The following is a 25,976-nucleotide window of genomic DNA, read 5'->3' on the forward strand; positions in this document are numbered from 1 at the left end:
GAAAAGTGTGATGCCCTCTATATTTAGGTGAGAGATAAGAGCAGACACCTTCTCCTGAAGGCCCTATGTTACAGGCTCTAGAAAGAAGACAAACTTTTTCCAGAAGTCACAGAGGAGGGGAGTATGTGGGGACAGTATGTGGAAGGATAGTAGCTAGATTATGAGTGGTAGTTGATGTAGTGTGGATTAACCAAAAAGGCCATAAATACAATGAAAGTGCCAATTGAACCAACAGGAAAGAGACCATACTGACCTGAGAAGGCTTTGCTTAGTACTGTGTTTTAAAACCTTGGCCATCAAGATATCAAAATCTTTTAAAATGTCTATATCCTTTGATATAGCAATTCATCTTTAAGAGTATTTATCTTTAAAAAATGTTAAGGTGTGTATATAGTTTTAGCTAAAGGTATTCATCACAACATTGTTTATATAACTAAAAATTAGAGCAACTTAAATGCCTTATAACAAAGGATTGTTTTAACAAATTATGGAAAACATGCACAATGAAATATAGGGCAGCTAAAAGAAATGGAAGCATATTTTATTTATAGTAAAAGAAACACACCATGAAGTTATTGGGGGGAAGTAGATAACAATATAGTCGCTATAATTGATTGCTTTGTCTCCATCTGTAACAATTTCTACACAGACAATAATAAATTTGGAAGTATATTAACCAAGGTGTTCACAGTGATTATCTCTTGATAATAAGATTGTGGCTGATTTTTATGTTTTTGTTTTTGCTTATCTGAGTTTACTAATTGTTTTTTAACATTGAACATGGATGATGTGTATAATAAGTTGGGCTTCTTTGTAGCAATTAAAGTTCGTTTATTTAAATGTCACCAAATATAGTGACTGTAGAGGGTGAATGATTAGAAAGATGAGAATGATTTGGTTGACTGAACAAACCTGGAATGATTGTTGTGATAGACCACAGTAGAAAATATAGTATATGCCCTCAAATGCTTTAAAATGTGGAAGAACTAGAACTGTAAGTGAGATACACAAGAAGGAGAAAAGTCTTTAGTAATAGAAACCATTAATTTAATCGTTAATTTAATAACATAAATAAATTAATATTTCTGTAAAATTTGCTGTGTTGTGACAACAAAGGGAGTAACTGAGGCCCATCTGGCAAGTGAGATAGCTTGCTGGCCCCATTTTCCACAATTATAGTTAAATAACCTACCTGAAAAGGATTATTACTAGTGGTGGTTGGGGATCAATCTCTCTCTGAAAGCTTGCCTTAAAAATTTCCTTTGACACAGCAATTCTATTCCTCTTCTACAAATAACCTACCTATGCACAAAGTATCTGTCCAATGGAGTTTCTTGCATTTTGTTTGTAAGAGAAAAACCTTTTTAAAAATTAGAATGTCCATCTCAGCGAAATAAGTAGATGAATTATATTACAGAAAATACTATGGAATTCTATGCAGCCACTAAAATTAACGTACTAAATGGTACATCCGCCAAACACAGTGGTTTTTAAAACGGTGAATTAGTATAATATAAGTGTCCCATTTATGTTTTAATGGAGAACCTTAAGTTATTTTATATTTTAGTATTGCTGGAATTTTTTAAATTTACACTCAGCATGTACCTGTGGTTTTTAAAGTAAGTAATTAAGCATAAATATCAAATAAATAATTCTAGGAATATGTAGTATTATGCAATACCTAGGATTATTAGTATACTTCAAGTAGCTAATAAATATTATGTTGTGGAATTCTCATAAATAATTATGGGATTATGTTCATAATGAATAAATTAGCCCCCTCCAAACCTTAGTGTTTTTAACCTAATGAATTGGTAGAGCTATTGCCGAAAATAAAACACCGTTCAAGTCTTCTCTTATACTTTAAGAAACACAAAAATTTATTTAAAGAAAAGAAAAACAATAAATTTTAGTAATAAAAAAGAAAAAAATGAAAGAAAAGAAAACCACACGTTTTCCTACCATTATCAATGAACTTTTCCTATTTATTAATTTATTCTTGAAAAGTTTCTATAAGTCATGTACTATATGTCTGGCAATCCAGAATAGAAGACAGAAATGGTCCTATTCTCTGAGGAGTTTATGGTATCTTGAATATCTAAATAACATGGTACAAAAATTAAAGAGGAGGTAGAACACATTAGTAAACATTTGCCGGTGTTATAAGAGCCACAGACTAGTTCAAACAAAAGCAATGTATATATGAATAAGTGATATGCAAATTATATGCATATATATGTACACTATATCATAAATACATATGTGTACATTTTATATATTTAATTATCTATATGCCTAACTATGCTCATTTAAAATTAAACAATGCCAAAGAAGCGGAGTACAGCATTAGGAATAGAGACAGTGGAAATGTAATGGCTGTGTGAGATGTCAGAGGGGTAGTGGATTGGGGGTGGGGGGTTGTCACTGTGTGAGGGATATAAATGATAAATGTCTAACTATTACATTGTTTGTGCACCTGAAACTAATTTTTAAAAAGTAAATAAATAAATATATAAATACATAAAATAAAAATAAGTAAATAAAATTAAACAGTGCCAATAAATAAATCAAACCAACTCAAAAACACAGGACCATTGAAGGCAGTTGGGCAATGTCAACTATTCAAAGGAAATAATTAGCAATTCAAATGTAAAAATTGAAATACTGAAAAGAAATAAAATAGAGCAAAGAACATTTGGGTTTACGTATTCTTTATTGGATGATTTAAAGACAGATTAGGGAAGCAAAACTACTTGCCCTTTTATTAAGGTTTGCCTGTTCTGTTTGTATTTTGTGTTTAACCTGAGGTATTTGGATTTCTCTGAAAGGGCCTAAAATGATCTTTAATTCTGAGCAGTCACACAGAGAGAATTGGGACAGTGAAGGAACACGATCTCTATTGCAGCTATTTACACTTTGAGCTTCTTGCATTTCTAATTATGTGTTCACACATCCATGTCCCCAACTAAACAGAGAGTTCCTTGAGGGCAAAAATTCTGTTTTCTTTATCTTTGATTTCTTATATATGGCATAGTTTCTGGCACAGAAGAGATGTCTAATTGATACAGGTTGGATATATAAATATACAGTATTATAGAATCATAAGTTACTTTTCTGGGGTCAGCATTCACATGGATATATGACTACTAAGATAATTAGCCTAATTATATATATGTATGTACATATAATATATAATATGTATATTAAATATATAATAAATAGGCTAATTAGGTTAATATATAATGTACACATATATTCATATATTATATATAACAAATAATTTTGTGTAAAATAAATTATACAATTTATTTTTAATATATATAAAAGCAAGCTAATTATTGTAGTAGTCTCTCAATATGAAGATTGCCATAAAAGTTACGAGAAACTCATAGGCAATAATATCCCATAGAACCCTCTTTATGGCTCAGGAATGAAAAAAGAGGCCTTCACAGAGGAGAAAAAAGCATAATTAATTCTCCACTATCCATTCATGGAGCTCAAATAGTATGTGATAAGCTCCTTATGGCCAGTTTAACAAAACTGGGTTACTATAATTCCAGAATTATTATTTTATCCCATAACACAGTATTCTATACAACTGGGATTAATAGAAGGGAGTAAGTGGTTTTCTGTAAATAATGAGAGCAAGTATGATTATAGTCTGAGGATTAAAGAAAAGCATAGTGAAGTCTGATTCTGGGTAATTTGGATATTCTTGATTTTGAGTTGGAGTTTATATAATCAGTCACCAGTTGTCAAATTTTAGTTGCTAAATTAAAAAGGTCTCCCATGTCATTAACACTAAAAATGTGGGAAAACGCTTCCTTTTGCCCATGCTGAATGCAGGGACTTCACCAATATCCATTTTGAAATCTGTATGAAGCCTTTGGGTTTCAATGTTAATTAATTTCTTGGCAGAAGATTTGTCATTCGTTGTGAATAAATACAATGGTTTAAATTGCGGGAATACCCAGTTTAAAACAAATAGGTAGGCAGCTACTATATTAAAGGCATGTTTGCTTTTGTTTGCAGGAAACACTGATTGCCATTTTTATGTCTGGGCAATTCTAGTCTTCCTGGTTTTAGCTCTGGTTATATCGGTGATCTTCAATATTTCCCACTATGTGGAAAAAAAGCGACAAGGTAAGACATTTTGTGAAATAGTCATATGGTACCTGCTTTAATGGAACCTAATCACTGGAAATCCTACAGAAGTAGACAACTTTATAACATGTTATCCAACAGGATATTTTTATCTGTAAAAAATCTATTTGATACATTTTTTTTCATCTTGAGGGTTCTCTTAATTTAAGAATGCAATTGTATTAGGAATATAAACAGATTCCCAATGTTAGTTTCATCTCTTCCTTAGGGTATAGAGTAGAAAGGGATTCTTCTGGTAAATGTGTGTTTCCTCCTCCAATTGAACAACCTATGAAATTAATCTATTCTGGAGCAGCCATAATTGTTCTCTGTGATTCATGATGAGAAAATGGAAAACCAGCCTTCAAGGTTCCACTGAAGCCTACTCAAACTTCTCAGCTTCAGTCAGGGCCTCTAAAGTTCACTTGTCAGGATAGGGTCAGAAGGGAACTGGAAAAGCAATAGACTGAACCATGAGCTTGTTTTCATACACTCTCAGGGTCTACAAGGGCAGATCAAAGGGACCTGCCACTGTTAACTTTTCCTTCAACAAGCTGGGCAGCAGTTTTAACCATCTGAATTTCACACTCACATGCATGATGTGTAATGCCCAGCAACTGGCACAATCTTTACACAATGTAGGCATTCAATACATGTATTGTAAATACATGGATGGATGGATGGAAAAATAAAAGTTCAATTATTTTGGAGAGGAGGCCTTAATATTCTAGAACGACCAAACTGTTGGAGGCAGGACATTTAAGTGGTAATCAAAGAACAGAAAATAAAAAATAAATACATTTTCTTTTAACAGATGAAAATAAATAAAATGAAGTTAGCAAAACTATGATAGACACATGTGACCAAGAAAAATTGCAGGAAGCCAATTTAGCACAATGGTCAGATTCTGGGGAAAGTCCTTGATTCTCTTTAGCAGTGTCTTCTTAAAAGTTGATAATGTTAATATAAAATATGAAGAAGTCATTATTGTCATGCGGGTTTGAAAAAAATGAGAAGCACTAGAAAATGAAATGACAGAGCTGAGATCACACATCTATTTAATAGCAAAATCAAGGGTAAGTGCTCAGTTTTTCTAATCTTCTATCCAAAACAATTTTTAACAGCACATGCTGCTTTTGCATTGTTGACCAAATGTCCTCAGCCAGAATCCCAGTACTCTTTTAGGATCTCTATTATATAATGTCTATGCCTAAAATGAAATTCCAGGCAAGCAATGCTTTTTCTTTAGCAATTATTTCAGTAATTACTTTCAAATCAAATATTTTTCAAATAAAGTTTATGTCAGATGTACGAATGACCTATCAAGAGACATCTTCTAAAAAAGTTTCCTTCTTTGATCAAAAAAAATGAGCTAAGACCAGCACTTTTCTTTATATAATAGCTTACAATGCCCACATTTTAATTTTGCATTAAACTATTTTATGAATGCAGATAATATTTTCACCTGAAATTAAAAAAGTGAATTGAGAGCTATAGAGGTGAAATAATTTAAGGTGGAAACCAGGACAAAAATAAGCATTTGAACTAGTACTTCACTCTTCCATTGATTCCAGTGCTAAGTCTCTGGAGCTTTGTGGGGAGCCAGGGAACTAGCAGGTTTTCCAATCCTCAATTTTGATAGTTTGTGTATTGGAATTCATGTTGTCACATCCATATCATTTTGACACCATACTAATTCCTTTCGGGAGTTTAGTTGATCACTGCTGACAGACAGTAACCTAACTAAAAAAAAAATAATAATAAAGCAGGCTTTAAAATTTTTTCTTGACATATTTCTTTTCAATTGTACAAATCCTTACTTCCTTATACATGTCAGAAATGCCCCTATTGCTTAAAAGTAGTATAATGGAAAATAACATTAAAAAAAAAAGGAAATAGTAAATTAAATTCATTGATGTATTTTTAAAAATCAATTTCAGTTCCCTCAATTGTTTTTAACATCATGGCTTTTGAAGTCCACATGATGTTGAATTACAACTCTGCTTTCAATGTTTACCTGAGAGGTCTTATAAAGTAGTATAAGTTCTCTGAGTTTCAGTTTGCTTACCTACAAAATATGGGAAATATCATCTAGACTGTAGGGTTCTTGTGAGAATTATATAGATACATTAGTCCCCCTTTCCATGGGGGAGACACTCCAAGACCCTAGAGTATGCCTGAAACTGTGGATAGTACCTAACCATGTGTGTGTGTGTGTATGTGTGTGTGTACACACACACACACATATATGTAATTTTTTCCCTATATGTATGTACCTATGACAAAGTTTAATTTATATATTAGGCACAGTAAGAGATTAACAATCACTAATAATAAAATAAAACAGGTACAATAAAATAAGGGTTACTTGAACACAACCACTGTGATACCACAAGAGTCGATCTGATAATGGAGATGGCTAGTAAATGACTAACGAGCGGAGAGCACTGTGGATACACTGGACAAAGGGATAATTCGTGTCCTGGGCGGGACATAGCAGGACCACTCGAGATTCATCATGTCACTTAGAACAGTATGCAACTTAAAACTTATAAATTGTTAAAAAAAAAAAAAACTTATAAATTGTTTAGCTCTATAATAATCTATTTAATATTCTTGAACCACAGTTGACTGTGGGTAACCAAAACCATGGAAAGCAAAACCCTGGATAAAGGGGAACTACTGTACCTCAGCACAGGCTAGGGACTGAGTACGTTGTTCCTGGGCAAGGAATATCGCCATTCTTGGTGGCCCTCGTGCTCCCTTCCTTCATCCCACAAACAAATTTTTAAGGACTTACAATGGCTACATGTTATCCTATTTAATTTTAATGTTTGTTATTTCAGTGAACATTAGTTCCTCTGGCTTCTTCACCACTCCCACCATCCCTATACCCTCTAGGCCCTCTCTAGTTCCTATCTCGCTTCTTGGTCCCATCTCTATATTATTTCACATGTTTGTACAATTACCTGAGTGTTAGCGATAACTGTTGTGTTCATTTAAATCACACACAGGTTCATTTCAGAGAGTTTTCTGTAGATTTTCATAGAATTGATTCTAAATATTAGCCTACTTCAAATTATTTTATTTCAGCAGTAATGTATCCTCTTTAGGTGGAATATAAACTCTGGGTCTTGCACTTTATTAGCATGCAAACCGAAGATTAGCCTTGGAGCAATGTTTATGGATGCCAAAAGAATGCCCTTTGTTGTCATCCCCTTTTCATTTCTACAGTCCTTGCCCAACTGCCACAACTTCTCCTGACATCTTTTCCCAAGTATTACTAATAATTGCTTTCCTTTCTATTATCCTTGAGCAAATAACATAATCTTTCTTTCTCACCCAGAGATCAAAGGTGGATTTGGGATTAGCTCTGCAAACTGACTCCTTTCCAGTCCTCCTGCAAATTCCTGCCTGCTTTGTTTCTCCTAGACAGACAGACTAGAAGATAATCCATCAAATATTAGTCAGCATTTTTGCCATTTGGTCTGAGAACACAATGAATGCCCCTGTATCTGGCCTGATGTAACTTTTTATTTTTGCATCTGTGTGCTGTTCTTTGTGGCTATGAAACTTGCAAGATATGACTCCACCTTGGCAAACAGTCAGTGAGTAAGTTTTGTTGATGTATTAAGTAGCGTACAAAAGACAATCTCTATCCCAGCAACAATACAATATCTACACATTCAATCAGATAGAAAAGATAAGCCTTTTCTTGATGTTTTCTGTAGCAGTGCAAGGTAGAAGCTTTGAAATGGATTTCTTCCTTCCTCCCAAAATAAATCTTTCATGTTTATGCGATTGTTTATCCAAATCTGTTCTTTAGGAGGATTATATTTATTTTTTTTTTCTGATAGGATTGCATTAGCTTTCTTTCCTGCTTTAAAGCCAAACAAATATTCTCTACCCAGCCTTTCTTCTCTATTTTGAGAAGAAGGATAAACAAGTGTATGGTTTCCTCATACATCAAAGTCCTATCAGTATATCTCCAATTCACTAGAAAATTATGGTACAATTTTCACATTAAAATGCATCAAAATTTTTTTATTATGGAGTTTCAGCCATGTGCTGTTGTTCCTTGTTGTTATGTATTGCGCATGGAAGGGTGAACACGATAAAGGGGAAAATATAAAAGCAAATGTTTGCTCACACCCTCTCAGCCATGAACCTGAACCACAAATGTCAGTATCTGAATCACAGGAGAGGATTACGAGAATTTACCCAGTTCTTCTCACATAGTCTTGCAAATGCAACTGCTTTATAGCAAAATTAAAACTGCTTTTTGTTTTACTGTCTTTGAAATGATTGAATAGATTTCAAATCATTCCATTTGTTTTTCAATAAACTTACAAGTCCTTGTAACAGAGAAAGCTCTTTTCAGGAGACTGAGTTTGCTGACCTATCTCCTTAGCTGTAATCTCTACTTTAGACTTTTGATTGCTACTCCCCTTTATAAGGCGATAATATTCTATCACACTTCCTATAGTTAGTATTGTAAGACTAAAACCACACAAAGTACTGAACATCTACCTCAGGATTAGACATTTAAATTGCAAGAGTAGAGTGGAATATGGTGGTTTCCTTGAAAATTTTTTTTGTTTTGAGTCTCCTTTTAGGGTGCTTCTTCAATATAGTTGGTCTTGCCATATGTTTTTTACCTGTTGTTTATTTTCTTCTTCACATTGTTTTAGTTCTCTTTCCTTCTACTTAAGCATCACATTATATTATATTCTTTATGTAATTGCTTCTACTTCCTTTTTCCCACAAAGCTTTTTGGTTTAAAATCTTTTTTGCTTTTCTCTAGTGATAACATATCCAACTACATTTTCTTTCTGGAGAGCTATCCATTTACACATTATATGAGTATATTTGCCAGGCACTGACATTCGTACTCTAAACACCTCCAATTGGAAAATCCACATTATCTTTCAAAAATATTCGTCTGTTTGGAGAAATATTTTTACTCCAAACCTATTTTTTTCTTATGCTATTTAAATAATGTCACTCTATTTTTCTTTTAAAATTCTTTATTTTTTCTCCTTTCTTTCAATTTAACACTCAATTGGTGAAAATCCTCTTGCCAAAAGTGAAATTTGGTTATTTCATTCCAAATCAAGCTTTACTCATAAATCTTTTTGCCTTTAAAATAGCATCTTAATATCAGTTTGTTGGCAGCTAATCCATTTAATGAAGAAACGACCCAATTCAAATCAGCACAATTAAATTGTGACTTGTTATACATTATGGATTTAGAATGTATAATTTAAAAATCAATTTTATCATTTTCTAAATTCTTTTTACAAAATTATTTCATTTATCTTCCACATCTACTCACATGATATAGGCATTATTACCCATACTTTATCAATAAACTGATAGTCAGAGTTTTAAAGTGATTTACATGTTGTCATATGGCAAATGCATTGGACAGCTGCTACCCAATGCAATGTCTTCTGATTTCTCACCCTGAATTTTTCCCATGATACATCAGGCTGTAGTTTGACTAAATTCTTGTACATGCACTTTAATTCCAGGCAAACCTGAAGAATAATTAATGACCTGAGTATAAACCTTTCTGTCATATAAAATCAACATATACTTTATTTTTTCCAGTTTAAATTTTTCTGGTCTATAGTAACTAATTTTTATTCTTATGCTCATTGATGTTGTTAGCTTTATGATTTTGTTGGGCTTCATTAACTTGTGGCTATGTGTCTACTTTTCTCCCAACATCCTATACATTCATATTCACAAGACTAATCTGAAGGTAGTTGAAAATAACTACATTGTTTATGTGTAGCTCTTGGTAAGGCATTTCCTGTGAGCTAGGGCAAGGGTATTTTGGATATATCCCCAATGGATTACATTCATCATTTTTGGTCCCACAGCTGCATGGTATTTATGCTCTGTAAAGACTTCCTGCATTTGGTCTTTCATAGAATTATTCCAAATACATTTACATGTGACATGTCTATTTCATCCTCCAATTTGATGATTTTAATAATTTGTTCCAGTAATGTTTCTTTAACAATTAATGAACTCTCTGGAGAATAACTTAACTTTGTTGAACATAAATCTACCTAAAAATGATCTTTGTAGTTGTTTGGTGATTTATTCAGTTATTTAAAAATGTTTTTGCTAGTTCCTTACCAATACACAGTGTTTTTCATATGTTGAAGTGGAAATATCACTATCTGGTTACTATATGTCTGAGTCATTGTGAGATTTAGATGATACTGAGCTTCATTTTTATAGGAATGACTTTTGCAAGATTTTGGCTCTTATTTAATGCCAGTTTATATAATATAAAATCAAAATAAAATAAATATCATACTATATGCATCCATCCAGTTCAACATCAAAGAATATTTATTGATCAATGAATAATACACACTTTTTCATAATATTGGTCTTAATTATTAAAACTGTACTCTGAATTTCCCTTAATCTCTCTCAATAATTCATTATAAATCTATTGCCTTTCACTAAAAAAATTCTTGAAACTATTTTAAAAATTTTGACTAAGTATACTTAATTTGAAGTAAAAATACTTCCTTTTATTTATCTTTGAACCACCACCTTCAAGGTTTAATAGTGGGTTACTTTCTGAGATTTGGTGCAAAAATTTTTCATGGTTTTACAATCTTACATTAGATCTGTGGTCAATGTTGCTATTACAGACGAGCATACTAGTTCTTTTAAAAGACATTTTGTTGTTTGGATTAATTTTAGAGACTGATTCCAACTATTTCCAGATCTCTTCTCCCTACAGCCCTCATCTTTCCTTAGCTCTACTTGCACCATGTGGACAAAATGGAATCATCACCGGCAACTTCCTGAACATCATTTTTATGTTGTTGTTCACATGCCAAGAAATGTTAACAGATATATTAAAAATAGATAGATGATAGATAGATAGATAGATAGATAGATAGATAGATAGATAGATAGACAGACAGAGTCTTCTAGGGATTTGGTGGGGAGGGGTTAAGGAAGAAAACCCTATTCAAACCAGCAAGGGCAAAAAGAGAAATTTGTCAGAAGAAATTTGTCAGAGATGCTTCATGGAATCTAAGGCAGAAGGTACAGCCTTGTCCCACAGTGGACTGGAACCACAGGGCAGGCAGCGGCGCGGTTCCAGCATTCTTGGCTTGGTATCTCCCCTCCATAAAATGGCCACACATCTGGCTCTCCATCATTTTCAAGCCATGCTGTGTTTCCATCTCAAATCACGAAGAAAGAATTGACTATTATTGACCCAAATCAGAGAAGATCTTTATCTCTAATTTAAACAGTGGTGGCCAAGTGGCTTGATTAAAGATGTTAACTGACATTGAGACTAAGCTCCCCTTGACACTCTCTAGAAGATTTAACAAAAATTCTTTTAATTTGTCTATTTTGAATATCTTTCAGATAAAATATACAGGTACTCTGATGACTACATTCCCAGGTATGTTGAAAATTAATTATGTATTGTGATACCCAAGTAATAAGGGAAAGTAACAAATGCTATGTTGCTTATAGGTTTGGCTCAGGGATATTGTATTTGGGTAAAAATAAAATGAAAAGTGTGTTTTAATTACTGTTACTCCCATCTGGAAATTAAAAGCTATAGCATTATTATCTTCCCTAGTTACTTATTCATTCTGAGTCCATGAGAGAACTGGGTGATGGACGGAATGAGATTCTAACCTGTTATCTATAGAATTCTCATCAATTTCAGGAAGATATATCCTACGTTATGATTCAGATAAGATTGTAAGAATGCAGTCTAATTATATATAGAATTGTGTGGCCCTTAAGACTCCAGGGTGAAAAGAAATCTGGCAATATCTAATAAAATGCAAGATATATTTACACACACGCATAAGAATGTTTCATGGTGTGCTGTTTTTAAGGGTAATGTCATTGATCACTAGGGAAATGTGATAAATCAGCTTTAAAATAATATTTGGTTATAAATATAACTTATTCTCTTTAACACTTATTCAGATAGTTGCAGAGATATTGTATAGTGTGATACTAAAACAAACAAACAAGCAAAACAGAAGGTTTATGGTGTGAGTCATAGTAAAGAAGTTTCATTTTCTTAAACAGTATATTCTGACCCAAATGTATCATCAGATTGGAGATTTTTCTTTAGGGATAAAAAAAAAAGATCTAAATATAGAAAATTTCCTAGAGGATTCTTCAAGACCTCTCTGAAATGATAGACTAAAAGGCTGAAAGTCCTTTCAAAAACACAGAGCTTTCTCACTGGGTAAGATAAGATTATAAGCTTTTTGTTGGCCTCTAAACGGTCTTTTTTTTTTTTTTTTCTTTTTCTTTTCCATGTGGAACTATCTCTGGCAGATTCAAGATCTGAGTCAAAGACAGATACACACACACACAGACACACACACAGAAACATACACCCTTTCATTTTTATGACTACTGGATTCTATAACATGAGATAATTTTCAAGTCATTCGCTCAAATCAAGAGTAATTTGCTGATTTGGTTACAACAAACAATGTGACAAAGAAAATCCTATATAACCACATAGAAGTTAATCTGATGATTGATTTGATACTTGTCATTTGAAAGGCAATTAAGATGCAAAATGATAGAAAGTCTTGTGACTTGATCATTCTGCTAACGACTGGGTTGGTAGTTGTTGGATGAGGATAGTAAAAGTCAGAAGGGAAAATTGGTATAATACCCATCTTAAAGCAAACTGGCTCTTAGCTGTAGGGCAAATGCAGAAAAGAGGCTGGTTCCTTTATAATATTAATTCATCCAATAAATATTCATTCAGCAAATTAAGAACTGTGCTAGACAATAGAGCTGCAAAAATGGAAAGATAAAGATCTTTCCCTGAAGGATTTAATAATCTATTCTAATAAATCTCCATTTAGGCAAAATTTGAATATAAAATGCAGATTTGATCTATAAAAAGTAGTTGGCATGTTAATTCACATGTTTATGTATATACTTCACAGGTTTTCTATTTCTGATTATGTAGTTTGGGAAACAAAAATCATTTTTGTAGGAGGGGCATATAGGCCCAAGGAAAAACAAATAAACCTTAAACTATCTCCAGCCATTAAAACTTAAACATTAAAACAACAAGTGGAAATAAGGACTATCTTTGTTAAGTATGGCTAGAATTACTGATGTCTCCACAATTCTTAGATGGTTTGAGGCTAGGATTCCCCATGGCACCCTCTCCCTGCCCCTGCTCAACATTGGTTTAGGTGGGAAGCTATGCTGGAGGGAACAGAAATTTGCTTCTCTGATCTTGTCTATCTGCTTCTACAACTCCCTGCCCTTCCTGCACTAGTAGGTCAGAAACACAATCACTTTAAGGACAGTGCAGCATCTATATTTAACAGAGTCAGATATACACTTCTTGGTAGTTTTCCCGAGTCACTTTATTTTTTCCTTTAAAACATAATCCTACACAATTTTTGTCTTCTGATCTGTGTTAGGGAGATATTATTTTAGGGAATATCATGGATTTGAGATCCAGAAAACTCTGGATTTTAATCAAACTCTTGTAATGTCTAGATTTGTAGTCTCGGGAAAACGAGCATTTTGAACTTCAATTTTATCCTCTGAAAAATATAGATAGTTTCTTTACATAGGGTAGTCAGTAAAAAAAAAAAAATGCTGCTTTATTGCGTGAAAATTAAGGTCGAAGAAAATTCCTACCCATGTGTATTTAAGAAAGCTGTTCAGTTTGACAATTACTTTACTGTTATCCCGACCCCTCAGTTTCAGAGTCTCTCTCAAACACTTAGGTCAAATTCCCAGCAGCTTTTTCATGATTTGCCTCTGGGTGGCACTGAAAGGTGCTTTTATCACAAAGCACGTCTTATTTCAACTGTTTTTCTAGCTTAAGATGGTTTATTGGATATCTGGAGCTCTCCAGTCCAGGGATTCCCTTGCACTTCCTCTCTTTGCTACACAGACTATCCTAGTGCCCTGGAGAAGACTTTTAGTCTCCACTGTCCTCTTCACCTGTTCTCAGAGTTGAGGATTTTTATGGCAGCAGAATTCCTGAGTGGCCTTTCTTGATTGACATCTCAGACTTCCAAGTAGATATGTAGCTGAGGCTCTCACTGTGATCACTGCCACACATGCAACCAAAATACCTCTGAGGTGATTTGTTTTCGTGTACGAATAACCATAACCCAAGCTCCAATCCTGTGTGACTGCAAGAAATCCAGTTCCTCCCTAAGTATTTCTGGGAATCCCTGACAAGTGCTTATGGTTCCAAAAATCTTATTCTTGCCTGCCTGTTTGTTATCCGTAGCTCTTTGTCATGGTTCTAGAATTCTTCCCCCATTTCTTTAGATTTCTTCATTCTGGCAGATCTTTCCAGTCTTCTTTCCTCCACACTTCGGCAAAAGACTCTTCTTTTTAAGTGCTTCAAAGCACTGGCAACATAAGCTCCTGTGTTTAATAGCGTCTACAAAGAAGTGGCACATTAGAAGGGACTTTGAACACAGATCAAGAAAATAAAAATTTAGTGTTAGATGTCATTGTTCTGAGAGCCCGTGCCATCCTGCTCACAGGGAACACTACTGGTTCTTAGTGAACACAAGCCATACGAACCATAGCCATACAAAACGGCTTAGATTTACACTCTTTCCCTGGGCCTGCTGTCTGTGATGTCATCTCACCACAAATGCAAGACATCTACCCCCATAGCACCATCCCTGCCAAAGAAAGCAAAAATGTAGTAAGCATACATACCGGAAAACATCGCTCCAACCACTTTCTATTTTCTTTCCTGCATTATTGCTTTTTCTCTCCCTTTTGTATCACTCCCATCAATATGTAAACAAACAGTATTGTCCTACACTTTATAAAAAAAAAGTTCCCTTGATACTAGATTGCCTACAGCTCCCTGTCTATTGCCCTTACCCTTTACAATAAAACTTGAAAGTTCCGTCTACATTCTGTCCATATTTACTAGTTTCTTCCTCTTCTCCTCTTTTCCTCTTTTTTCTTGAACCTACTCTATTGAATCTTCTATCCTTGATAATCCACCAACTCAGCTCTTGTCAAAGTCACCAATGAAATCCACGTGGCCACGTGAAATCTTGGTCTCATTGTACGTGGTCCCCCTGTAGCATGTGATACATTGATATTTGCTACTTCTTGAGACAAGACACTTGCTTCTCTAGGCTGTGGACCACCCCATTTTTGGTCTCTCCTCACAAACCAGCAGTTACTTTTTCTTTGCTGGTTCCTCAATCTTAGATATCAGAGTAGCAATGTATAAGGCTCGTCTAGTGAACCTCTTCTCTATTGATACTAATTCCATAAGTAATTTCACTCTCTCTCATGGCTTTAAATAACATTTATAAACTCCATGGAGCTCAAACACATATCTGCCTATTCAAATAAGTATCTATGAAGCAAATCAAGTTAACACTTACCAAAACCAATTTCTGATAGGCCCCACGCTTGCTCTTTCCTCAATCTGACAATTTTCCAGCCCCTCAAAATAGCTTTATTTAGTTTTGTGGAAATATCTTTTATTTTTATTTGGATATTGGAACCCTGTATTTATATCATAGAATTAGGAAATTGAAAAGAACAATAGGGATTAAATAGTTTAATATCCTTGATATATAAATAAAGAAATAGAAACTCAAAATTTACATCCAAGCTCACCCAGGCAGAAATAATGCCTTTTTATAAATTGAATTTATTTAATCTACTTAGATAATAAAGTATTGAGGCATTTTTTTCTAAAAAGAACTTCACAATAAAATAAAATATAAATAAAGACTTTAAAAATGGAAACTAGAGAAAATATATGTGAAAGTAAAAGACAATATTACTTTAAATTTTGGAGTGTCATTAAATGTATTTATTGGTTAGAGGGCCATTTTAGATATATGCCGAGGAATGAAGAATCTGGTTTGGCCCCAAATTCAGAGATGAACTGGCGCCTAGGATATGGGCTTATTTATTAATTTATTTTTAATAGTAATTAAACTTCCACATGAAACACTGCCAAGCATGTGGGCTTGAAGTTTACTAGATATTTGCAATAGGTTGGAGCTATTTGGCATTGATAAGTTATATATGTGTGTGTGTGTGTGTGTGTGTGTGTGTATTCCTGAATAATAGTTTATTTGAGTTAATTAATCATTTGAGACCTGCCTGTAGACACAGGGTACTGTATTATAAATCACATCTTATTTTTATTCATTAGGAATGAAATGATGTTAAGTTTTTGGACGTGATTTATCATTTGCAGGTTGTATCTGCTCTCTATGTGGGCTAGGAAAATGGATGGATTGTCTTATTAAAAATTCTTCACCTTTTGCTATTATATTATCTGCATAGCCAGAGAAAAACCATGAGCAGGGATTCCTCCATATACCAATATTAAGCTGTATTGAATTACCTATGGAATGAAAGGTTATGGATGAGTTCCTTTGTTATAAGATAAGCAAAACACATGCCAGCATCTGGATTTTTGAAACCATTTAATATAGCTATCATTTGATCTGCGATTTTTTTTTTTTTTAAGGACAGCTTCTTACTATTTACATATACTGTGTCTCCCTTCAGAAGCATAGGGAGTAATATAGGTGTTATGTCTTGCGATAAGAGTTCTTTTTTTCTTTTGATGCAATTCCCTCCAGCTCTAGGTGATATGTAATCTCAAAGTTAAAGCAGTTGCTACTCTTTTATGAAATGCCACTCTCACTGCCTGATATGTCTGTCTGTTCTCAGACTGCTATTGTGAAAGCTGGTCACTAGGGCCATCTTTACTGCCTGAAGACAATAGTGGAATGTCTGCTGTAATCCTAATAGGATTATTCAGATGAGGCTGTAAGGAAACAGTAAAACATCAAGAACAAAGGGTATTCAGGGCTTTAAGACCAGAGCTGCATTACAGTCCTAGCATTGCCAGTTACAGTGGGGAGAAAAACAAAATACATCTGCGTGTTAAATGAATACCGCTGTAAAGAAAAAGCTTTCGTAATTGTATTTATTTCTGATATTACCTATAAAGTTGGGGAAAATATGTGAATCTACCTGAATCTCAGGCTTCTCACCTGTAAAGTGGGGAATAATAATAGCATTTTGGCAGAATTTCTCTGGGTCTTTGATGTAACATACGTAAAACAGCACAGCATTTGGAGGTAATAGGTAATGAATCATTTTATTGCATCTGACAAGCTGAGTCTATAATATTTCTTTGGCCTTTTATTTTTAAACATCCTTATTAATTAATAATTACTTACTAAACATAGTTTTAGAGGATTGTTCACAGTGATATTCAGGCCAAATAAATAGGTAGTACAACGTATAGTTAAGAGCACAGATAAACTAGGTTCTAATCCCAACTCTTCCACTTTCTACTCCTGTGCCCTTCAGTAAATATCTGACCTCTCTGTGCCTTTAAACATGAGGATACTATAGTACCTATCTGGTCAGATTGTTGTGAGAATTAAATCGATCAATATATAAAATATATTTCAAGTAGCATCTAACCAACAGTAAGTGCTAAATAAATATTTGCTATCATTATTCCTTGTAAAAAGGTCCAAAACACAACTTTTCAAATGTACACACACACATGTGCATATAGACATGCTTACATACTTGCATTCACTTACTTATTCGCACATAAGCATATCTACTTTGGTTGGCCAAAGAATAGTTTACCTAATATTGAATTTAGCTGAAAAAATAGTTAAGAACTAAGTGTAAAGTGGATTCTAATACAGTGAATTCTTTTTCCTTATTATAGGGAGGATGAGTATTATATTGAAGACACACCAATTTATGGTAACTTAAATAATGTGGTCCCAGGTAAGTTTCATTTTTCTAAAAATTAATTTAGCTATAAATGAATACCCCCCACTTAATTCCACAAGAATTTGAGGGGGCTTATTTATTTGTTTTGTTACAATCACATTTAAATATCACAATAATAACCATAAATTCAAGTATGTTTAGCACATAATTTAGTGTACATTTCCAAAGCTGCGTATTGCAAATTGTATTGCAACATTCAGTATAAATTAACATCCTGTTTACTATATTCTCTTCATTTTACTCTAGTAGTAATGAGAATACAGGAAGGCTCTATTAACCACAGAATTCTATGAAATTAAGCTATTTCTAGAACAGAAAATGGCTCAGGGAAACTCTGCTTTGTGTGCTGTATACAAAAGCAAATCTACAGTGAAATATCTGGAACACTACACGTTTTTCTGGTTTCCCTTGTTTTAACTTGTTTTTTGTAAGTGGAGAAACTAGGGATACATTGATGGCAAGTGGGAAAAGAGAAGAACTAAATCATCACTGAGTGCGTTATACATTTTTGTTCTTATGTAACAAGTACTCTTTAAATCCCAGCATCCTTTATTTCTTGAAACATTCCAACCACTCCAAAACAATGCACTCCAAATTCCTCAAAATAGACAACAGTAATCTGATCCCAGAGCTCTGATGAAAGAAGCCAGGAGAATAATGCTAGCATTCAACCCCATCCTTACCCTGCAAACACTTCACTTAATTTATGACAGGAGAATTGGAAGTTAACTTCTGTTGATCTCTGAGTCTCAAACACAAAGATCTCCAGGAATGGACTAAATTTATCTGCATCTCTATATATCAAACAGTATGAAATTCTCCTAAAGTTAAGAATGTGAGAATTTTGTAGGATTCAAGAATTTATTTAATTTTTGTCTTTTTTCCATTATAAAGCATCCTCTGATCTCTGCACTCTGAGGAATCAGAAACTGTTTTTTCAGGAGTGAACTATTAAAATTAACTCCCCCCACATTTCACCTTGCAGAATCAAGGTGCTCACCTATAATATTTGAGGACTTAATTTCTTATGTGTTCTGGTGGCTCAAAGCCCATCATGTCTATAATGTCCATATCTCAGTAAGCACAGCTGTGATTCCCACAGGTTCTGATTTAGTAGGTCCAGGATACAGACTAGGGATCTGCTATTGAACAAACCTCCCAGGTGATTCTATTGCATGTTTCCCATGAACCATGCTTTGAGAAATATCAGTCTATGGACCGTTTCTTTTGTGTTGCTTCTCAGAATAGGTTGAATAATTATGAGGGACCTTGCATTATAGTAAATATGTCTTTTCTATGGGGTCAAATTGGTGCAATCCACATTTCTGCCAGGTTACTGGCCATCTCACCAGTCACTAGCTGTCTTTCCTCTCCCTGTTAAATGGGTGTACCTGGAGGTAGAAAGGTATGAATGATTCAATAACATGTCCCTACAGAATGAAATGAGTGCAGATCTGCTGGCTGTTGGATACGACACAAAAACTTCAAGTAATTAGGAGGACAAGCATTGTACAGTCCCAGATCCTCAGAATAGCCTGGCTGAACTGTCCTGTCACTGATTCATGAGATAAATATAATCTAAACCCTTTTTTTTTTTTCAAAAATAGGATGTAGGGTTCAGGATTCCTCTGAGTAAAACTTCTTACTCATAGAAAAAAAATATCAAATTGTAGCCATCAATGTATGTGCTCTGTGCTCTATGCCACCATGCACCATTTGCAATCATACCGAAATAGAAGAGAACACAGGCAATCCTTTATCTCATGGGCTCTCTACAACATCTAAATAGTATTTTAAGTTGAGACTGTCACATTCTGCAGTGGTATTTTAAAAAAATGCATATGATCTAGTCCTTATCCCAAATGACTTCCTTTTGTATTATCGTTAATGCTATGGGACAAAAAACTTCTCTATTGCCTGATCTGCAGAGAACAGTTAGTACTTTCTTATCTCTGTTTCCCCATGAAGAAGACTACTCAAATGATTCTTGTGGATTTCACACTTACAGCTAAATGTTGTCTGGGTCGTGCATTCTTATTTGTGCCAGTATTTTTTGTTTTTCTATTATCAATCATGATCTTTTCAATTTCCAAATACCGATAGATGAAAACTGCTATGAACAAATGAAAGCCCAACCAGAGAGATCTGTGAATGAACTGAAAGACGCCACCCCACCTGTACAGGTGAGTTTTGTTTTCTACATCAGGGTTAAGTTCAGCCTAGGTCACAGTACAGCTGAAGGTTTCAAGAGCATAAAAGCAGTGCATTTTGATGCACATCTGAAGCAGCCTGTTAGAAATTTTGCAGTCTGAATCAATGTCAAGTTCTCAGACCTGAGCTCTAAAGGGAAACTTGAAGGCAAGTAAGCAGTACTCAGAACCACACTTGAAGAGTCAAAACTGTATACAGGTCAATAAATATGAAGGGAAAAGTGGATTCTCTTCTTAAATAATCAATTAAACCTCTTTTTTTTTTTTTTCCAAATTGAAAAAGTTATGTGTTTCACAAAGGTGAATGGAAATGTTAACACATGTATAATTTTCATAAGACCTAGATGTCAGGAATTTGGGGCGGGGTGTGGGGGTAAGGCAGGAGAGAGAGAGAAACTTTTAGTTAAAAGATAAATTAGCTGGATATAAAAGACCATACTTCTATTTTACAAGGCAAATGAGTGTAAATGTGAATACACATCCTATGGCTCTGGTCTTATGGCAAGAGATTTACACATGGCTTGTGTGGACATAGGCAGGACAAAAGCCTAAGCAAAGACACATATGGGTAAAAACCCAGGAAGAATTGAATAGTTTCTCTTTTTCTTACCACAGTCAGTTCAACCTCCTCAGTCAGTCAACTGACTTCATCAAAAGCCATTCACAATTCTTAGCCTACATGCTCCCGAAGTGGTATAAATTTCAGTTAAAATAGCTCTTCCTTTTCCTCCCAGATCTTGTCCATTCAATTAAGTACCCTCTCGCTACTGCCTTGAAATAGTAATAGGGCCAGCATTTCCTATGTGCTTGCTATGTGTCAGACCTTGTATTATGTGCTTTATATGCATTATCTTCTTAGATTCCTATGAGGAAGGCAGTGTTATTATTCCCATTTGAAAGAATCTTGCAAAGAATGAAAAACTTGTCCTGGAGCACTTAGTACTAGGTGCAGAGACAGAATCTAAACTTAGTCCTAATAGAAAATATTCTTTCCCCGAAAATGGGCTACATCTTGGAAAATTCCTATTAAGGTAGAATTTTTCTTTCTATTTTTTCCTTATGTGAATCCCTTACAAAATCAAAATTCTTGACATTTTTACTAAGAAACCAAGATGTGCTGAAGTTTAAGCAAATGTAAAATCGCCCTCTGATGGACAATTGCCTTCTGTCATCTGATGTTCAATTAATTGTAAAATGTATTTTTTAATAAAAGGTACGAAAAACTGCATGTTATAATATGAACTGCTAAATCCATAATAATAAGAAAAGCTCTAAAAGAAACGTAGAGATTCATAGCATCTTAGTTGTAAAAGAACTAAGAATTCAGAATAGAAGTTGCAATTTAATACATATGAATTGAACAGGTCAGCTTTATATGAGCTGCATCTGGTTTTTACTAACGTGGAAATTGTGCAAAGCCTTAAGATGTCTTTAAAGGTGTGCTATTTTATAAATGATATAATTAAAGACACTCTAAGGAGATTAGTCTTTAATTACATCCTTCTCACAAATTTAGTTTCACAAATTAGAAGTAATCTCTTTGTATTTGCTCAATTCCATTTTATTACAATGATCATTATCATCAAAAACACTACCCAGTGTGCTACTACAATACTTATTTTGTTAAGGAATCTACAATACTATGTAAAAAGCATGTAAAGCATTTGTTGGAAAAATGGAAATAAGTTCCTTGCCTTTGAAAATGATGCATACAGTCCAAAACTTATAATTTCAGTATCACAGTTTACTATTAACTAGGAAGAGATCATCAGGAAACTTAATAATAAAAGTCCACAAGAATTCCATGTCCTAAAAAAATTGAGGGACACAAGTTTGAGCTTGCTCCTCTTCTGTTATCTTCCTGTCAAAAATCTCTCACCAATCTCCCCTTTCCCTCTTATGTCAGAAACATCCTCTCTCCTTTCCAAAGCCGATACTCCTATTTACACTGTTGACCATTTTTCCCACTTCTTTCAAGTTCAACTATTTGTCTCCATTTGTCATGTTTTTAAAATGAATTATTACTATTTGCTTACCAATATGTACAAATCACCCCAATATTTTAAAAAAACAATAACAAGACTTTACTTCAACCTCTTTATCTCTCTAAGTCCTACACTGATTCTTACTTCCTCTACTGTTTCCGTTTCTTTCCTTAGATACACATTATTTTACCCTGGCAATATATTTTCCACCCATCCATTCAGCTAAAACAACACTCTGGAAGTCACATGCACAATTTGTGGTTCTTTCTCAGGATTATATTTTTTGAACTCTGCAACACTTGATAAAGTTGACCAATTGTTGACCAGACATATATTATTTGGAAATGCTTTCATTTGTAAACGCAGAAACCCATTTTAAACCACTTTAACATTAGAGGTAAATTACTGGCTCATATGACAGAGAGCTGGAAGGGTGTATTGTTTTTGAGATGACTGAATATGAGGAGTCTCTCCATTTCTCCTTCCTTCTTCCCTCTGTTCCCTCTCTTCTATTACCAACAGTCTCTTCCATTGAGGCTGAGCAAGCCACTGGAAGACCCAGATTTTCTTTCTCCCAACTCCAGGAAGAAACACCTTTTCTCCTGCATCTATACATCAATCCCAAAGATGCCATATAATTGGCTGTGCTGAAATCATATGTCCATTCTTGGGCCAACTTCTGTTGCCAGGGGTTGGATGGTATGATTGGTCCCAGCCTAGGTCACAGGTTTAGTCCTGTGCTGGGCTTGAGGTACAGCACTATAATCCAGGACCAGATAAAAGAGAAGAATTTCCCAAAGGAAAATGAAGAAATATATATATTAAAAAAAAGAATAGAACAAAGTGCTGAACAAACAAAACATTATATCTATCCCTTTATATTACCGAGAGCCTTCTGGTTATTTTTGAACTTCAATGACATCTCTTTCTCTATAAGTCTGGGCAAAAGCAAGTAAAAGCATGAAGTATTGTGTGCAGGGAGCAGTGAATTGTCCAGTTTTCCTATAATACAGCGTTCATGTCGGGGAGTAGTTGGAATCAGAATAAAAAAGGAACAGTAGTATCAAGCATAGAAAATCTTAAATGCCAGGATATGAAATTCAGACCTTAGTCTATAGGCCAAAATTTTGGAGCTAGAATGGTAAAAAATGAAAGTTGTGCTTTAGGAAGATAATTTGAATAGAGTATACATGGTAACTGGCAGCGGGAAAAGACTGGAGCAAGGATACCAGGTAGACAGCTATTACCATTTTCCAGAAATGATTATTTTAGGAATAAAAAGTCAGATAAAAATACCAGAGAGGTTATCAATAGAACCATGTCTTCTGCCTGGTAGTGAATATAATACATTTAACTCTTAGCATGAAAATGAGTGCAACAGAGAGATTCTTACCGATGCATTAGGGGTTTTATTAATCCAAGTGTTCCTTTCTTACCTCTGCCCCTACAAATTGATACAATTTTGGCCTACTCTTAAAGATAAATCATTAATACAGAAATTTTCAGTTTATTCAGTGGGTGCCCTAAAGTTTTAGCCTTCAAGTTCTAATAATTATAATCCCACACTTTGGACAGTGATGATAGCTTCCATATATATTATCTCTATTTACTCATAACACTGTGAGATAGGTACTTTCATTTTATAAGCAAGAAAATTGAGACTCAAAATAGTTTTTAAAAACTGTCCAAGGTCCCATAATAAGTACAGAGCTAGAATTCAACACTAGGCTTCCCACCACCAGATTTAAGGTCTTTCCTTCAAGCCAATACTTCCCCAAGTTTCCCCAGTCTTCTGTAGTATTGACCCAGCTCTAGACCAGAGAGGACTCCCAGACCCTCTAGGATGCAAATAAATATCTCCAAGGCCAAAGTGGATCAAAGTGGATCTGGGGACAGGCAGGCAAGAAGGAAATGATAAAGATGGGAAATATAATTCATGCCTTGTACCAGCCATGTAACTGGACAATATTGTTTTTATACTTCTGAATCACAAAAATGTAGAAAACTTGGGGACTTTTGTGGGTACCATTAAGTGATCAATTATTAAACATATGTAAAGTAGAACTTGTGACTTGTTAAATGCCTTCCTATGATGCTTGTTCCCAGTTTAACAAATTGGAGTCCTGTTACTAGTAGGTAAGAGCAACGTAGGGCAAACTCTCCCTGAGGTAAAAACAAGAGAAGGGCAAGTAAGAGTCCATGTGAAATGGTTCTATTTACTTGGAGTATAAGAAATAAATAAAACGACACACACAAAAAGTTCATCTAAATGCTCTTTTCCACTCAAAAATCTTGAGTTGACTATTGTTTTTTGTTGTCATTCTAACTGACAAGTTTGGCAAAAACAGGTAGCTGAAGCCAAGAAAACAAGCTCCTTGTTTTTCCTGGGCCTTAGAAATTCCCAGAAGTCATCAAAGAGAAAGAATGAGCTAACAAAGAAAAATTAACACTGCCTTTCTTTTTAGGCAACTGATGAAACACAGATGTTTTACGCCTCACTAAATCACAACTATGAGGGGAAGCACAGAAAGCCCAGGAAACGGAATTCTAATTTGTCAGACGAGGATGAAGATGAGGAGTTACACGGAATGCATGCCAGCCTTTCGAAGAGTACTCTGGTAGACAGTTTCCCACCTGAGAGCCAGGCAATAGAGGAAAACATTCATGATGATCCCATTAGACTCTTTGGATTGATTCGCAAGAAGAAAGAACCTGTAAACCAACAGGGCTATGCTCAAGCTCAATGATTTGGCTCTTTTTGAAGGAGGTTGTTAAACAAGATCCCCATATGACACAGTATGATTTGGCAGGGTGACAATCTGATCAATTGTTATCCAGAGTTTATGCCCTTGCATATTGAATATAATATCATGAAATTAGTTATTTGAATTGACTTTAAAAATGTCTAATAGTAAAATATAAAATAAAGTTTGCAAATTGAGCTTGATGACAATATCACAACTTGACCAAAAATACTTAATACTCAGTGAAATAAAACCAAAAAAATATATGTTAAGCATTTTTAGTGTGTTCTGGAACACCTTTAAAGAAGAATAAAAGTCAACTAAAAAAAAATTCTCCTTTCTCACCAGTGTGAAACACCCTCTAATGTAAAGAAATGTCTGATTGAAAGGCAGGGAGACATTTAAATATATTCATAAAAGCAATGGGATAATAATATATTCATAGAAATATATTCAAAAAATATTTATTAGTTTAAAAATTATTATTAAATTAATTCATGCTCCTTGTAACAACAAACAAGTATGAAAAACAATTTAGAAATTCCATGAGCCAGAAATAATCATTATGAGCAACCTTCTATATATATCCTTCTAGATATTTTTCTGGACATGCCCATGTATATACATCAATTGCTTCTTTTTTTCTTTTAACCAAAAAAGGGAAGTAATTACTTTACTCATGTACCTATTATTTAAACATTTTTCACTTAATATATTGTGGATTTATTTTCATTGCGATTTTAACTATAACTAAATACAGTTACATATTATAATTGTAATGCTTTAGTATCTCATTGATGATTACATCAGAATTTATTTAAATAATTTTGAAGTACATTTAGCTTATTTCCAACTTCTGTTTTTTGCTTTTACAAATAATATAATAATGAGAAAGCATCTTCATACGTGTTTTGGTACTTGTCTTTTTCTTTAGGCTAAATGCCTAGGAAAGTATTTGATGCTTTAAAAGGTGTGCATATCGTGAGTCTCTCTATAGAACATATTATTGAAAGGTCAACAGTTTGGTGAAAGTATATGTTCAATTTAAATTCTGATAAATG

The 25,976-nt window shown here is 34.1% G+C and overlaps 1 protein-coding gene across 2 annotated transcripts in view; it reads left to right on the forward strand.

The window, feature by feature from the left end:
• LOC117038133 (T-cell receptor-associated transmembrane adapter 1) overlaps nt 1-25,481 on the forward strand; it is a 33,447-nt gene extending 7,966 nt beyond the window's left edge. Inside the window, exons 2-6 of one of the 2 annotated variants that reach the window (XM_033134804.1) lie at nt 4,033-4,143; nt 11,557-11,593; nt 17,909-17,970; nt 20,080-20,159; nt 24,637-25,481. In XM_033134804.1, the coding sequence (XP_032990695.1) occupies nt 4,033-4,143; nt 11,557-11,593; nt 17,909-17,970; nt 20,080-20,159; nt 24,637-24,918 (572 nt within the window). In that variant the 3' untranslated portion in view covers nt 24,919-25,481. The remainder of the gene's footprint in view (nt 1-4,032; nt 4,144-11,556; nt 11,594-17,908; nt 17,971-20,079; nt 20,160-24,636) is intronic. The other variant, XM_033134812.1, reaches the window with a different exon arrangement.
• Nucleotides 25,482-25,976: the final 495 nt, after the last annotated feature.

This window comes from Rhinolophus ferrumequinum, chromosome 2, assembly GCF_004115265.2.
Source record: "Rhinolophus ferrumequinum isolate MPI-CBG mRhiFer1 chromosome 2, mRhiFer1_v1.p, whole genome shotgun sequence".
NCBI classification, from domain to species: Eukaryota; Metazoa; Chordata; class Mammalia; order Chiroptera; family Rhinolophidae; genus Rhinolophus; species Rhinolophus ferrumequinum.